At 34.5% G+C, this 13,254-nt stretch overlaps 1 protein-coding gene across 4 annotated transcripts; it reads right to left on the bottom strand.

Annotated features, from left to right (window-relative positions):
- Positions 1–5,230: 5,230 nt before the first annotated feature.
- On the bottom strand, positions 5,231–9,088 carry LOC115981813 (NEDD8-specific protease 1-like). 4 transcript variants are annotated; one of them, XM_031104176.1, is made up of 3 exons: positions 8,946–9,088; positions 6,362–8,542; positions 5,231–6,248 (listed from the first exon to the last, which is right to left on the bottom strand). In XM_031104176.1, the coding sequence occupies exon 3, from the start codon at positions 6,236–6,238 to the stop codon at positions 5,486–5,488; it is 753 nt and encodes a 250-aa protein (XP_030960036.1). In that variant the 5' UTR covers positions 6,239–6,248; positions 6,362–8,542; positions 8,946–9,088; the 3' UTR covers positions 5,231–5,485. The 4 variants fall into 4 exon arrangements, with proteins under 4 accessions (XP_030960036.1, XP_030960035.1, XP_030960034.1 ...); XM_031104175.1 differs by having other exon boundaries at positions 8,269–8,542; XM_031104174.1 differs by having other exon boundaries at positions 5,231–8,542.
- Between the last annotated feature and the right edge of the window lie 4,166 nt (positions 9,089–13,254).

The raw sequence follows: 13,254 nt of genomic DNA, 5'->3' as shown, positions 1-13,254 counted from the left end.
AGAGAGGCAGTGATATGAAATAGTGGTAATAATTGAATATACTATGATACGGCGATCGTAATCGGAGCCTACGCTGTATCTTTCTTCCTGACCGTTGGATTTGCCAGATGTCATCTTCGTCTCTGTTCCCTGTTCCCTGACCATTACTATTATTTTCGCGCTACACTACGTATGGTACGTAGAAACGTAGAAAAAAAAAATTATATATATATATTATTACATTATTATAATATTTACGTCATTAAATGATTTTTTTAAAACTAATTAATAATTATAGTCACCTCAAAAAATAAATTTAATAATGATATATATGGTAGAGTTTCCATGTTGAATTAACTTTGACCCAATGTAATTAATATTATCATATATAGCATCAAATTATCAATATATGATACATTTTAAAAATATATATATTTTTAGATAGGATAAAATTTCAACCTTTAGCATTTAGGTCATTATTATTACTTTTATCATCAAGCTACATTATAATGTCAAATTATTAATGTAGTCTTTAATAATTGAATAAGAGATCTATAATTTAATTCTTACTTATATAAAAAATCTACAAAACTTTCACAACAAATTAAAATTGGTAAGTTATTATTGGTTCTAATTCAAACCTACCATTAAAATTATTTTTTTGCTCACTAGTAATAACTCATAACAACTTGCCACTTATAATTTGTTGTTATGAAAATGTTGTGGACATTACATTTCTCATCTATTTTTTTATGTAAGCAAAATTTAAACCCCAAATCTTTTGTTCAATAACAAAATATTTTTCCAGTTGAATTACCTGAAATTTATATATTTAGACCTTTTTATTTATGGAAGTTAAGAATTTAAGATTATTAATAAGTATAATGACAAAATATATATATATAATTGTAGAGATTATTTATTGTAATGTTGATGCATAATTAAAATTATGTTAGTAATAAATCCAGTTGAAAATCATTTTCTCCAATTGTAACAAGTAGTGTGTCAAAAATTGTGAAAAATATTTTGTATCTAACATTACTCTAAAATTATCCAAGTCTTTCCACACTTTGACTGAAAGAAGTAAGAACATAAAACAAAACTCCTAATTAAATTTTTTTTTTTTTAACTTTTTTTTTTACTGAAACGATAGAACTCCTCAATTTTCAACACGTGATACTTGTTTACTAAATCTGTACGAGAATTTTTAGTTAAAATTATTTTTATTTATATATGGATCACATAAAGATAAAGCTTAAATATTTTGGTATTAAGTAAATTAAAAAAAAAAAAAAAAAAAACATACCTTCTTCAAATATTAATTTCGTTATTTTTATTCTCTCACCTCAAATATAGGAAAAGAAGACCGTTAAAAGTGAGATTCTAATGAAAGTATGTATTGCCATTACCAACCAAGTGGAGAGATTAATGTTGCTAGATTCTTGCACTGGTTGTGTTCTATTTCTTTGTTTTTTTTTCTTCATCTCCATCTCCTCCTGTTTTGTAAACCAAACACTCCTGTTTACTTTCTAAAAACAAGAAAATCAAAAAAGTAATGGGATGCATGCATGAATCATGGCATAATTGGCTATAAAGCAAGCTGTATATGATTAAGAATAAATGAATAACAATGCAAATAGTTATTGTCAATGTCGAGGTCAACTTTTATTTTTAGGATGTTTCAACTTATGACGTCTGCTCTTGATGATAATTTTTTATTGTTAAACCCAAACTACAATTGATTTTTGGTGTAGACAGAAATTAAGTTTCAAATATCTTATTTAACATTTCAACCATCAAAGACTATACTGCCTTGGGAAGTAACAAATCCCCACGTTCCACTAAAAAAATTGATTAAGCTATACATATATGCTCAAATTACACGGTTTATTATTTTTTCTATCATAAAAATAAAAAGTGAGAGAGAGGTTAAATTTTGTAAAACATAGCAAAGAAAACAAATTGACATTTTAAACTAAAAGAAGCATACCCTTAAACTTAATTTAATGATGTAAAGCTTCACTTTTGATAAAAAGCAAAGTCACACATGTGGTTTTACATTTATAATAAATCAAGCGGTGTTCCGGACTGAAATGCCACTATACTTATTATAGGCAATTGGCAGGTTACAAATATTTTTATCCTTCTAATTTTAATCTACGGAGAGTCAAGAAAGAAGAAGAATTTCACACGCTTAGATGGTGACATGGTGTTCCACTCCATGCATGATTTTTTTTTTCCTATTAAAAATAGATAGCGAGTGAAGAAAAGATGGGTATGTAATTCTATAAAATATGCTATTATCATTAAACTAGCACTTAATCCAACACGTGATTATTTATCTGGTAAAAGGTCTAGATTATACAATAATTTTTGTTTCTTTTTTTTTAATCAAATTTATAATAGTTTGACATAGTTTGTGAACTTATGATTAGTGCATAATAAAAACAATGTCAATGATAAACCGGGAAAAAGTAGTTGTTTAACCTTAGTTTTTGAACAATATTGCCAAACAGCCATATTTTCAAATTATGTAGCAAAATACTCTTATTTTGAAATTCATTATTTTAGGCAAAACTCAATATTCCTAATGTCAAGTTCTGTACAAATTTAAAAAAAAAAAAAATCTAAGTGAAAAAATACATAAAATTCAACATTGTTAATGTCAAATTCCAGACAAAACTCGACCTCACCAATATCGAATTTCAAAACTAGAGTATTTACTACGAAGTTTAAAAAGGAGGTTATTTGACTACATAGGTTTTTTTTTTTTTTTTTGGGGGGGGGGGGGGGGGAGTGGAATTAATGCTAAATAGCCATTTTTCCCATTATAAATCATAAACCCATAGGAGTGATATTATCCCATAGTACTAAATCATGTCAATAATAAAGTTTCACCTGCCTCTATGATGAGGCAAGTAACGTGAATAATTAGGTAAATAACCCGTGATGTTGATAAGTGATAAGGCTCACGGTATTCCAATTAAAGTTCCCTTACCTTTTCTTTTGTCAAATTACAAATTTATAACCTCTAACTAAAATGGACAACAAATGATTGTTTTTCTGTGGTCCAAATCAACTGGCGCCACCACCCAAGGCTATGCATATCTAATCCCTCTCCGCACATCTCAATCATTGTTGCCCACAACCACAACGATAATAATTAAATAGATCAAACAATCACAGAAAACTTGGGAATATGTGTTGAATTTCATTTTGATTCTGTTCTTGCTAATGGATTTATGAAACGATAGGGCCAAATGTGTTAAACATCCTTGTCGTTCCACGTATACAAGTGGGTTGGAATCTTTTCTAGCATAGAAAATTTGGTCAAGATAGGAAATACAAGCTGGCCATGTTTGACACAAAGATAACAAAGAAAAACAAATGGTACAAGTAGTTGAAAAATACTAATACTATAACATATTGATCTTTCGAGAATTCATAATATACATTTTGTAATTTTAAAATATGTACTTAAAGCATTTAACAGCAAGGATGATATGGGTCTGATGTTGGAGTCTTATCAATTAATAGCATTGATTTATATTAACATGATCACCAAAGTTCTGTACATTTTCCATTAATAAATGTGCAGATAAATCTGATAAGCTTTTTCTCTGCAGATCTTCCCTAGCATTATTGTACGGCAACATGTATTTCAATAATACATAGTGATGTTGACAAATCTAGCATGTGATGTGATTGTGAATTGAGGAGCTTCTGTCCATAGCATGTTACCAAGAAACATGTATGCCGAAAAATTAGCTAGGAGACTGACAGTCTTAAAACATTTTCCCCTTTTATATTGTGGTATTGGGTATGAATTAGTTGAACAGTCATTTTCATTTTTGTCTGCTGCTTTTTTTCTATTTGGCATGTTAAGTTTACTTTCAATTCCTGTAATAGAAGTGATGAAATCAAAGTATGCTTTGATAGACATCTCATAGATTCCTTTACAATTTCTCTAAAAGAGAGATCATAAGATTGATGAAACACTAAAACACTTTCTAGTCTTTTATGTCTTCTGTCCTATGTTACATTTCTGTGTAATGTCTGGTTTACTAGTTTGATCTAAGGGAAACTTTGCAAGAATATGGCATGAAAAGTTGCATGAAGACAACATGGTAAATGAAGATGCTATTGCTATATATAGGAATAGGGATAGGATAGGAATATTGTTACAGAAAGGGAATATAGAATGGTTGTATGGTTTATGGAGAAAAGATCTTTGGAATAAGGACAAGTTTTGCTAATTGAATGTCTTTTCCTTCAGCATCTTATCCTCCAGTGTCAAGCTGGTTTTGTCCCTGGACAAAGGGCCTCTGATGATAGTTATAGTTCAAGAAATCTTACACTAAAAAGGCAGATTAGATGCATTAGTTGCAAATTTTGGTCTAGACTATCTAGAGAAAGCTTTTGACAGATTAGAATGTTGTTCATTCATGATATCTTAATGTCATATAATTTTTTATTGAGCTTGCGTCTTTTTTCGGATTACTTATGTCCCTAGCTTGGGTGAAACTGTGAAAGGTATTTGCAATCACACTACTAGAATACCAAATATATAATTATCAATAACAAGCACCAAAAAACGCTTCACAGACAATCCTTTCATCAAGATTTCAAGTTCAAAAACCCAAAAGCAGTAAAGAATTCACCATCTCTCTTTATATTTTCCTTCTACTCAAGGGCTAGTTTCACTGCCTCTTCTCTCACCTCTGCTTTAACCACCTTTCTCACTCCCACTCTCATCAACTCCTCCAATGAAAGCACCCAATTCCTCCTTACAACACTAACTCAACATCCGTATCCCCCTTCTTCAATACTTGTAAATGAAACCCTTTCAATGCCTCAACTCTCAAGCACTAGCCAACAAAAATCCGTCATAATTATCAATTAATAGCTGCCATTGATTGATCAAAGTTCTTTACGTGTTCCATTACTTAAATAAGGGTAATGCTAGAGTCAAAACTATGTTGCAAATATTTTACAAATTGTTGATGTGGCATGCTCCACACCAGCTATTAAATACATGCATTATTGTACAATAACAGCTAAGACTAAATTACTCTTCCAATGGCTACCCATTTTGAAGAAGACCTTGCTAGTTTATGTTCAAGAAGTTTTAGGACCGAGTATCAAATTCAAACTATGTCATGGACATAACATTTATTAATTTCCACAATTAAATGTTTGCAAAAAATTAAAAATTCCAAACATGCGTAACAAAATGAATTTCAGTAATCAGTAAAAACAATTGTGTGTAAATCACATTTATCACTTTTTGTTAAAATTGTAACATGGTAGAGTGCTTCTAACTGTACACTGCAATGCTGTTACAGGTATGAAAGGAGAGAAAAAAATATATATGGACAAGTTTTCATGATGGTAACAGAATTTGCTTTCAATGCAGTATCTATACATGCATGTGGTTAAGTCCAAAGCTCTGTACTTGTTTGTTCAGAAATCTTTCCCTTTAACAAGTATCTTTCATATGCTTGCCTCAATCCTCCTTCCTTAAATTTTCAATGAGCTTTAGTAGCTCATCTCTCATTGTCATCTCTAAAGATGCATCAACTTGCCTCTCTATAGCAGAAATCCAGTTGCTTTCCTTGCCCTTCTTTTTACTTGAATGCCATTGACAAATTACTTTGGCAATGGCAATGACATAAAGTCCACAGTCATATCCATTCGTTTGTTGTGGTGTATCACATTCTGTAAAGGAAGGTTCAGCATCAGCAACTGCCACAGCTTTGGCAGTTGCACCCACATCTTTCTTTTTCTTCATTCTACCTTTGGGTGTAGATGATGATGCTGTGTTTGGTTTGGCAGTTGGTCCCATAAATCCCTTGACAGCCTCGTAAAGCTTCATAGCATGAGAATTATTTACTCCCTCCATGCTGTCATGATGTGAAAATGTATTGCTACTCCTATCATAAACAAGCAAACTCCAATGTGTACCACTATCACCACCACTCAGATCATCATTGTCGTTCACAGTGAATAGAACCAATTTCTTGCTTGATAATTTGAGGGGCTCTATGATATCTTTGAGAGCCTCCTCTTTGCAATTAGCAAGCCAGAAAGACACCGAAGGTGGAACAAGAAGGATATCATGCGAGTCACATGAGGAAGACAGATAACCAAAGTAGAATGCAATTATTTGATCATTGAGATAACAGGGTCCTTCCAGAATATCCAAATCCGACACTCTCAAAACAATATCTTCATATTTCAGAACCTCTTTGTCATTCATGATTATGAATCTGCAAAATAACAATAGACAAGTTACGTGCATCATAAGAAGCAACATTCACAAGCAGCACAACTCAATATATGCCTCTCTCAAATAGAATACATGTAAAGGAACAATTTTCACCTTTAGGATTTCACAAGTTCACAATGGCAGATCATGTGTCACATGTCAATATGATCTGTAAAAAACTTTTAAAATGTGGCCATGCCAAAAGAGGAAAAATATGAAATAAAAATGCTGGCAAATGAGGATTGGCAACAAGCCACTTGTTTCCAATTGGATTAGCGCACATCAAATACCAAATTAGTACAGAAACACTTAAAACAGTTTGAAACAAAGGGTAGCAATCCTTATGATGGATGGTAACCCAGTGAATACCAATGGGGAGAGGGAAAAAAAAACAGAAAAAACATCTTTTTTGAACAAATAACATTATGGGTTGTCTTGAAAAGAGAGAGAGGTTTGTGTTAGATTAGACTAAGGGTAGTTGGGGACTTTTAGACCAAGGGTTCAAAAGTAGAATTAAGGTGTAAAGGAAGTTTGATGGTGCAGTGGGAAGAGAGATAATAAAAATAAGATAGTGAAAAAGAAAAAAAAACAAAAAAAAAAAATTCAAGAAGCAGAAGTAAAAAGAGACTATGTAGCCATGGCCAAAAAATACTATACATTTTACCGTAAATCAACTATTATTTTGTCCGTTTATCCATAAGGGAAAAAATTATAATTTTTTTCCCCTTCTGGATATCGTGAACTCATTTTTAACACTACAAGATTTTATCAGCATAAAAAAGCAATCCATAAACAAAATTAATTAGTATGACTAAAATAGAGCCTACTCAAGAAATATCTAAATCTAATAGACTAGAATGAGACCTACAAAAAGTTAAACACATTTTTTGGAATTTTGACAAATATTCATACGAAGCTTGATTACAGAAGTACAATTAAAGGGGGGAAAAAACTAAAAGTAAATTTCTGTACAAGATTTCTTCTGTTCTGTCACAGAATAAAGAAAGCTTCAGAGCTCATTATTTTAATTTTTTTTTTTTTAATAAGTAAATTTTACACCTCCTACACATTGCTGAGACTTTGAAATTCTTTGAGAGACAAATTTGAAAATACATGCCACCACCCAAACTAGATTAGTGAAAGGAAATTTAATACCAATCCTAAACCTGACATTAAAACGCACTAACTAAAATTGACCCAATATTAATACAAACATGACCGGCATATTAATGCCAATCCTATTGGCTGAGTTCAAAGCATACCATAAAACAAAAGCCTAAACCCAGAAAACCTCAAACTTGGGTGCTCTGAACACCTATTCTAAGAATCAAAACTTTTTACTTTTGTCCCATAACCAAGGATAACCTAACACTCATGTAACTCAAGAAACTATTAGTCCCACCTCAAAGAGGTTCCAAAGAACTTATCAGAGAAAAAAAAAATAGAGGTTCCAAATAACTTACACACATAAAACAACTTAAATATAAAATCCCTAAGAAGGTGCATTCACTAATGCAACATAAATTTTCGGATTCACAAAAATCAAATTATTATTGAAACAGGGCCAACAAGGCTTATGTCCATGTTGCCTTCGACTTCCAATCTTTTCTCTTCTGGGAACTGCTTATTAGACCTCTTGGATTCATTGAACTTTTGATAGTTTTTCTGGTATTTTACTTCTTTTTTGTTTTTTTAGGGGTTTCACCACCTTTTTTGTGCTTTTTAATTAAATACTATTAATTAAAAAAAGGAGTTTTTTCTTTTAGGTACTAAACAAAAAAAATCAAACCACAATAAATTCAACCTAGTAAAGTACATGCCAAACAATACTCGCATAAAATTACAATTCAATCCAACCAACCCAATTCAAAACATTTCAGTATTCTGAAGCTGCTTTTATGCTAACTGGCCACAGGTCCGGCCATTTGAGAAATTCATTTGACTCACCTAGAAAGCCAAAAATCTTGAATTTTATAAGAATTGAGTCAATGGACTACTATATATATGTGAAGTATACTTACCAAAAACTATATCTATGCTAATTACCACAAGATTCTCAGCCCAAAAAATGGTTTCTCTCTAATTACTAGAATTCCCGAAAGGTGATCGACTCAAATATGGCCCCTGACAGATTTGGGGACTTAATAGGACAATAACCATTCTGTTTAAGGAAATCCATTAGCAGCTAAACCCAATTCTGATCAAAGGACAGCCATGAACATTAGCTTTCATTCTAATCATCTTCAACTTCCAAGCCGATCTCAGTTATTTTATAATGAAATTTCTAATCATAACCTGCACAGATATCACTCAATAAGTTAATACAAATTACCAAAACAGGTCAAACCAATTATCATTTCAACCCGAAATTTGATGCCTATGCTGATACTACACATCACATATCAATAAGTTCATCATAATCAAACCATAGAAATATCAAAAGGATTTATAGATAAGTGCCAGAATTTTACACAGCCACAACCTGAAAATCATTTTACATCAATGAAGTGTACAAAACATGCATACATACATAATTAGACAACGAAATAAAATACCTAAAAAAACAATTTTTAATGAAACCCATGAAAAACCCATAAGGAAAGATCAATTGGGTCTAACAAATTAAACAAAACTTTGAAACAAAATCTAAGAATTTTGATTTTCTGAAAAATTAAGGTAACTCGGTTATAACAAGTACCTGAAGTTTTGATGTCTGAATCAGGAGCTACAAAAGCGGCATCGATTTGGCACGGACAAGAATTCAGATTCTCAAAGGCTTGGCGATTAAGACGGAGAGATAGAGTGTGTGAAGCTAAAGGACACTTTTAAGAAGATGTGTAATCTTTGCCGCCATATAATATTATATTATATTGTATTTGTTGATATATATATATATATATATATATATTTTTATTTATTTATTTTCTTTTCGTAATTGATTTGGGTTTAATTTTGTAATTTTCAAGTGGTTTAATTAGAAGGACTTTATTCTTATTAACGTTTAGTTTTTTATTTAGTTTAGGACTTTGTGAAACCTTTTTTTAGCTTTTAAGATTTTATTTCCTATGGGTTTTTTTTTTTGATGGACTCCTATGGGTTTCGGCTTTAGGTAAGATTTGGACTTATATTAGGATTGGATTTTAAATTCTTAGCGATTCTTATAATTGTGAGTCTGTGACAGTGACATACAACTTCTGAAGAAATAGGCAAAGAAAATACTAAATATTTTGCAAAAAGTATAACATTAGTTTCTTAGTTAAACAAAGTTTTTAAATATTTTGCAAAAATTAATTGGTGTTTAGTTTGATAATAAGAGTAATCATTATTGTGGGGTCCAATAACTTGAGACCCTGGCCCATTTCTACATTGGGGCTCAAGGCCCGGGTCGAGGAAAGTTATGGCCGAGGAGGGGTAATTAAAGTCCAAATAGTTTTGAGATACAGCCGAGGATGATTCTGTCCTCGGCATATCCGAGGCCTCATTAGAGAGAAGGGCAAAAACGATATAGGAACAACATGGAAAGAAAATCTAAAATATCTAGGTCAGTAGAGAAGGGTACGCTGGAAAGTATAACGACCAGGGAAAGCTGCTCTTACTGCCATTCAATACTCTGCACCTGACAGAGCCATATTGTCCAGCTTTTACAACCACCCCCAACCACTCTGGATATGGACTGATGGGACAAGTATCAGTCTTAGAGAAGTCGATCCTACACGTGGACGAAGGATAAGGAACCTAGGCTAGTATAAAAGGAAAAGTAAGCAATCTAAAGAAGCGGCCGGGAAAAATGGCCAAAAACCAGAACCTCCCAACCCGCCTCCAGGAGAAAGACTCCTAGGGTGAACACAATTTAAACCATGTATGAACGCCACGAAAAACCCGCCGTCTGGTGACTAAGGCCTAGCCTTTCAAATCCACGCTCTATAAATGATATTGTTTGGGCCTTTTCACGTGCGAACCCAACCCTGTTACGGTTCGTTACAAACTGTGTCCTTACAATTGGCGCCGTTTGTGGGGAAGACTTGTGTGTTGGCACAGGCGGTAGGTCGAGAGAGTCCCTTTATCATTTTCAACGACCGATTGTAGTGTTCTAGCGTAAAGTTCCACTAGGGGCTGTGTTTCTTTACTAGGGGCTACGCTGTGTAGCGTCAGCCGCACAGATGGTTCTAGGGGCTTGGCCGAGGAGCTAATTCCCCCAAAACCAAGGTCTCATGCCATAGCCAAGGGGTTAATTCCCCCAACTACTTATAAAAATCAAGTTTTGGACAGAACCAAGGTATTGCATGGTCCTCAGACTCAAACCTATGGGGAAACCAACTACTTATCAAAATCAAGTTTTGGACAGAACCAAGGTATGGTCCTCAGACTCAAACCTATGAGGAAACCAACTACTTATCAAAATCGAGTTTTGGACAGAACCAAGGTATTGCATGGTCCTCGGACTCAAACCTATGGGGAAACCAATTATTTATCAAAAACTGAGTTTTGGACAGAATCAAGGTATTGCATGGTCCTCGGACTCAAACCTATGGGGAAACTAACTACTTATCAAAAACTGAGTTTTGGACAGAACCAAGGTATTGCATGGTCCTCGGGCTCAAACTTATGGGGAAACCAACTACTTATCAAAATCAAATTTTGGACAGAACCAAGGTATCGCATGGTCCTCGGACTCAAACCTATGGAAGGGTCGGCTACTTAATAAAAATTCTAAGTTACTCAATCCTTGGATCAAATACTAGAAGAGGTTAAAGCTATGAAAGTTATTAGGAAGATGGTAAAACACCTTATTACTCAGCAACCTGTGGGGGCTATTCGTTTTTTGGTTATATGTCTTCGGGTGATTACCTCTTACACCACACTGAGCATTCAGCTATCATCTCGGCTATTTTGGGATATGTATCATTTTCTCAGGTCGGCATTATTGTGCCGGGCAACTCTATTAAGTTCATAATAATATCTTTTTCTTAGCAAGGGCTTCGACCCTAAGTATCATTTGTTCAAGTTAGCACTATTGTGCCGAACAGCTCTCGTAAGTTCATAGTAACGTCTTTTTTTTAGTAGGGGATTTCGGCCCTAAGTATTGTTTCCTCAGGTCGGCGTCATTATGCCAAGCAGCTCTAATAAGCTCATTATAAGTATATTTTTCTATTTTTTTTAGTAAGGATTTCCACCCAAAATATCATTTGTTTAAATCGGCATTATTATGCCAGATAGTTTCAATAAGCGCAAAGTAAGATCTTTTTTAACTGAGATTTTGGCCCTAAGCATTGTTCAAAGTACAGAAATAAAAAAGAAGTCGCAAAGTAGCGCGTCTATTTACGACATATCCATTCCAAAAAGAAGAGATAGAACATACGAAATAAAGCAATGATGATTTTTATTAATATAAAGGGGTATTACAGTGTACAAAGAATGGCTTAAACAAGCCTATATAGAAAACAAGTTACTAAAACGATAAAAAAAAAAAAAAAAACAAACGAACAGCCAGAGATCTTTTTAAGCTCTACTCCCAAGTCTTTCCAAAACTCTGCTCCATTAGCATCCATATTGAGAGGAGAACCTTCCTCGGTGGGAGAGGAGAAGAAGAGGAAGAAGGAAAAGCACCAGGATGGATCTGGTGGTGGAAAGAAGAAGAAAGAGAGGTAAAAGAAGGCACCAGTGAACGAAGAGAGGAAGAAGCAGGGGCACTTAGTCCCTGCATCAATCCTGACTCCTAACACACTAGTGTCATGTTAGCTATGCTTATGAGAGAGCGACTGGTACTGATAATGGGTGACCCCAGCTCAGTCGCGCCAAAAGTTTGACGCGACGAGCTCCTGCTTCAGATTTTGGCTGAAAAGAGGGTAAGAAGGATCTTGAGCCTCTGCCATCCCTGCCCTGACCGAGCTATTTTTAACTTCATAAGAACATGGTATTTCTGGGAAGAGTATGGTTCCTTCATTACTTACTCCTATCTTGAGCGTATCACGATTTAAGGTGTAACTAGTGGATAGAGTAAACTCTGGAGGAGGCTAAGGGTTTCAGATGTCAGGAGGATTAAAAGGGTCTCTGTACAAGAGAAATAACCTCTTATTTCTTTTCTTATATAAAGGCCAAACCAGGAGGCATTTAATACGTCCAAGTTTCCAAGAGAATCGATAAACGGAAATATACCCGTTCCACTTCCCCACGCCGTCAATAACTGTCGAATTTAAATAGTCTCGTAAATGGAAATCATTAAAAACGCGTTTCGAATAATGAAGCGGCAAGAACACCTCATGAATAAGTTCAAAGGAATGTCTCGTAGCCCGGTATGTTTCCTGGGTAGATGAAGGGACACCCACATTGATGAAGGGCAGATCTAAGTAGACCGCAAGAAAGACGTGGCATTACCAAAACCCTTCTCTCCGACCAAGGGGTCGGGCAGCAGGATTTTGAGGGGCTATTGTGGGGTCCAATAACTTAAGACCCTGGCCCATTTCTACATTGGGGCTCAAGGCCCGGGTCGAGGAAGGTTATGGCCGAGTAGGGGTAATTAAAGTCCAAATAGTTTTAAGACACAACCGAGAATGATTCTGTCCTCGGCATATCCGAGGCCTCACTAGAGAGAAGGGCAAAAATGGTATAGGAACAGCATGGAAAGAAAATCTAAAATATCTAGGTCAATAGAGAAGGGTACGCTGGAAAGTATAACGATCAGGGAAAGCTGTCCTTACTGCCATTCAATACTCTGCACCTGACAGAGCCATACTGTCCAGCTTTTACAACCACCCCCAACCACTCTGGATATGGACTGATGGGACAAGTATCAATCTTAGAGAAGTCGATCCTACACGTGGACGAAAGATAAGGAACCTAGGCTAGTATAAACGGAAAAGTAAGCAATCTAAAGAAGGGGCTGGGAAAAATGGCCAAAAACCAGAGCCTCCCAGCTCGCCTCCAGGAGAAAGACTCCCAGGGCGAACACGATTTAAACCATGTATAAATGCCACGAAAAACCCGCCGTCTGGTAACTAAGGCCTAGC

This window comes from Quercus lobata, chromosome 3 (genome assembly GCF_001633185.2).
Source record: "Quercus lobata isolate SW786 chromosome 3, ValleyOak3.0 Primary Assembly, whole genome shotgun sequence".
Taxonomy (NCBI): domain Eukaryota; kingdom Viridiplantae; phylum Streptophyta; class Magnoliopsida; order Fagales; family Fagaceae; genus Quercus; species Quercus lobata.
The sequence above is the reverse complement of the archived record's forward strand: the minus strand, read 5'-3'. Positions and strand labels throughout refer to the sequence as shown.

Excerpts from the sequence above, each read along its gene's own strand:
- LOC115981813 (XM_031104174.1), bottom strand. The coding sequence starts at position 6,295 with ATGTTGCTTCTTATGATGCACGTAACTTGTCTATTGTTATTTTGCAGA.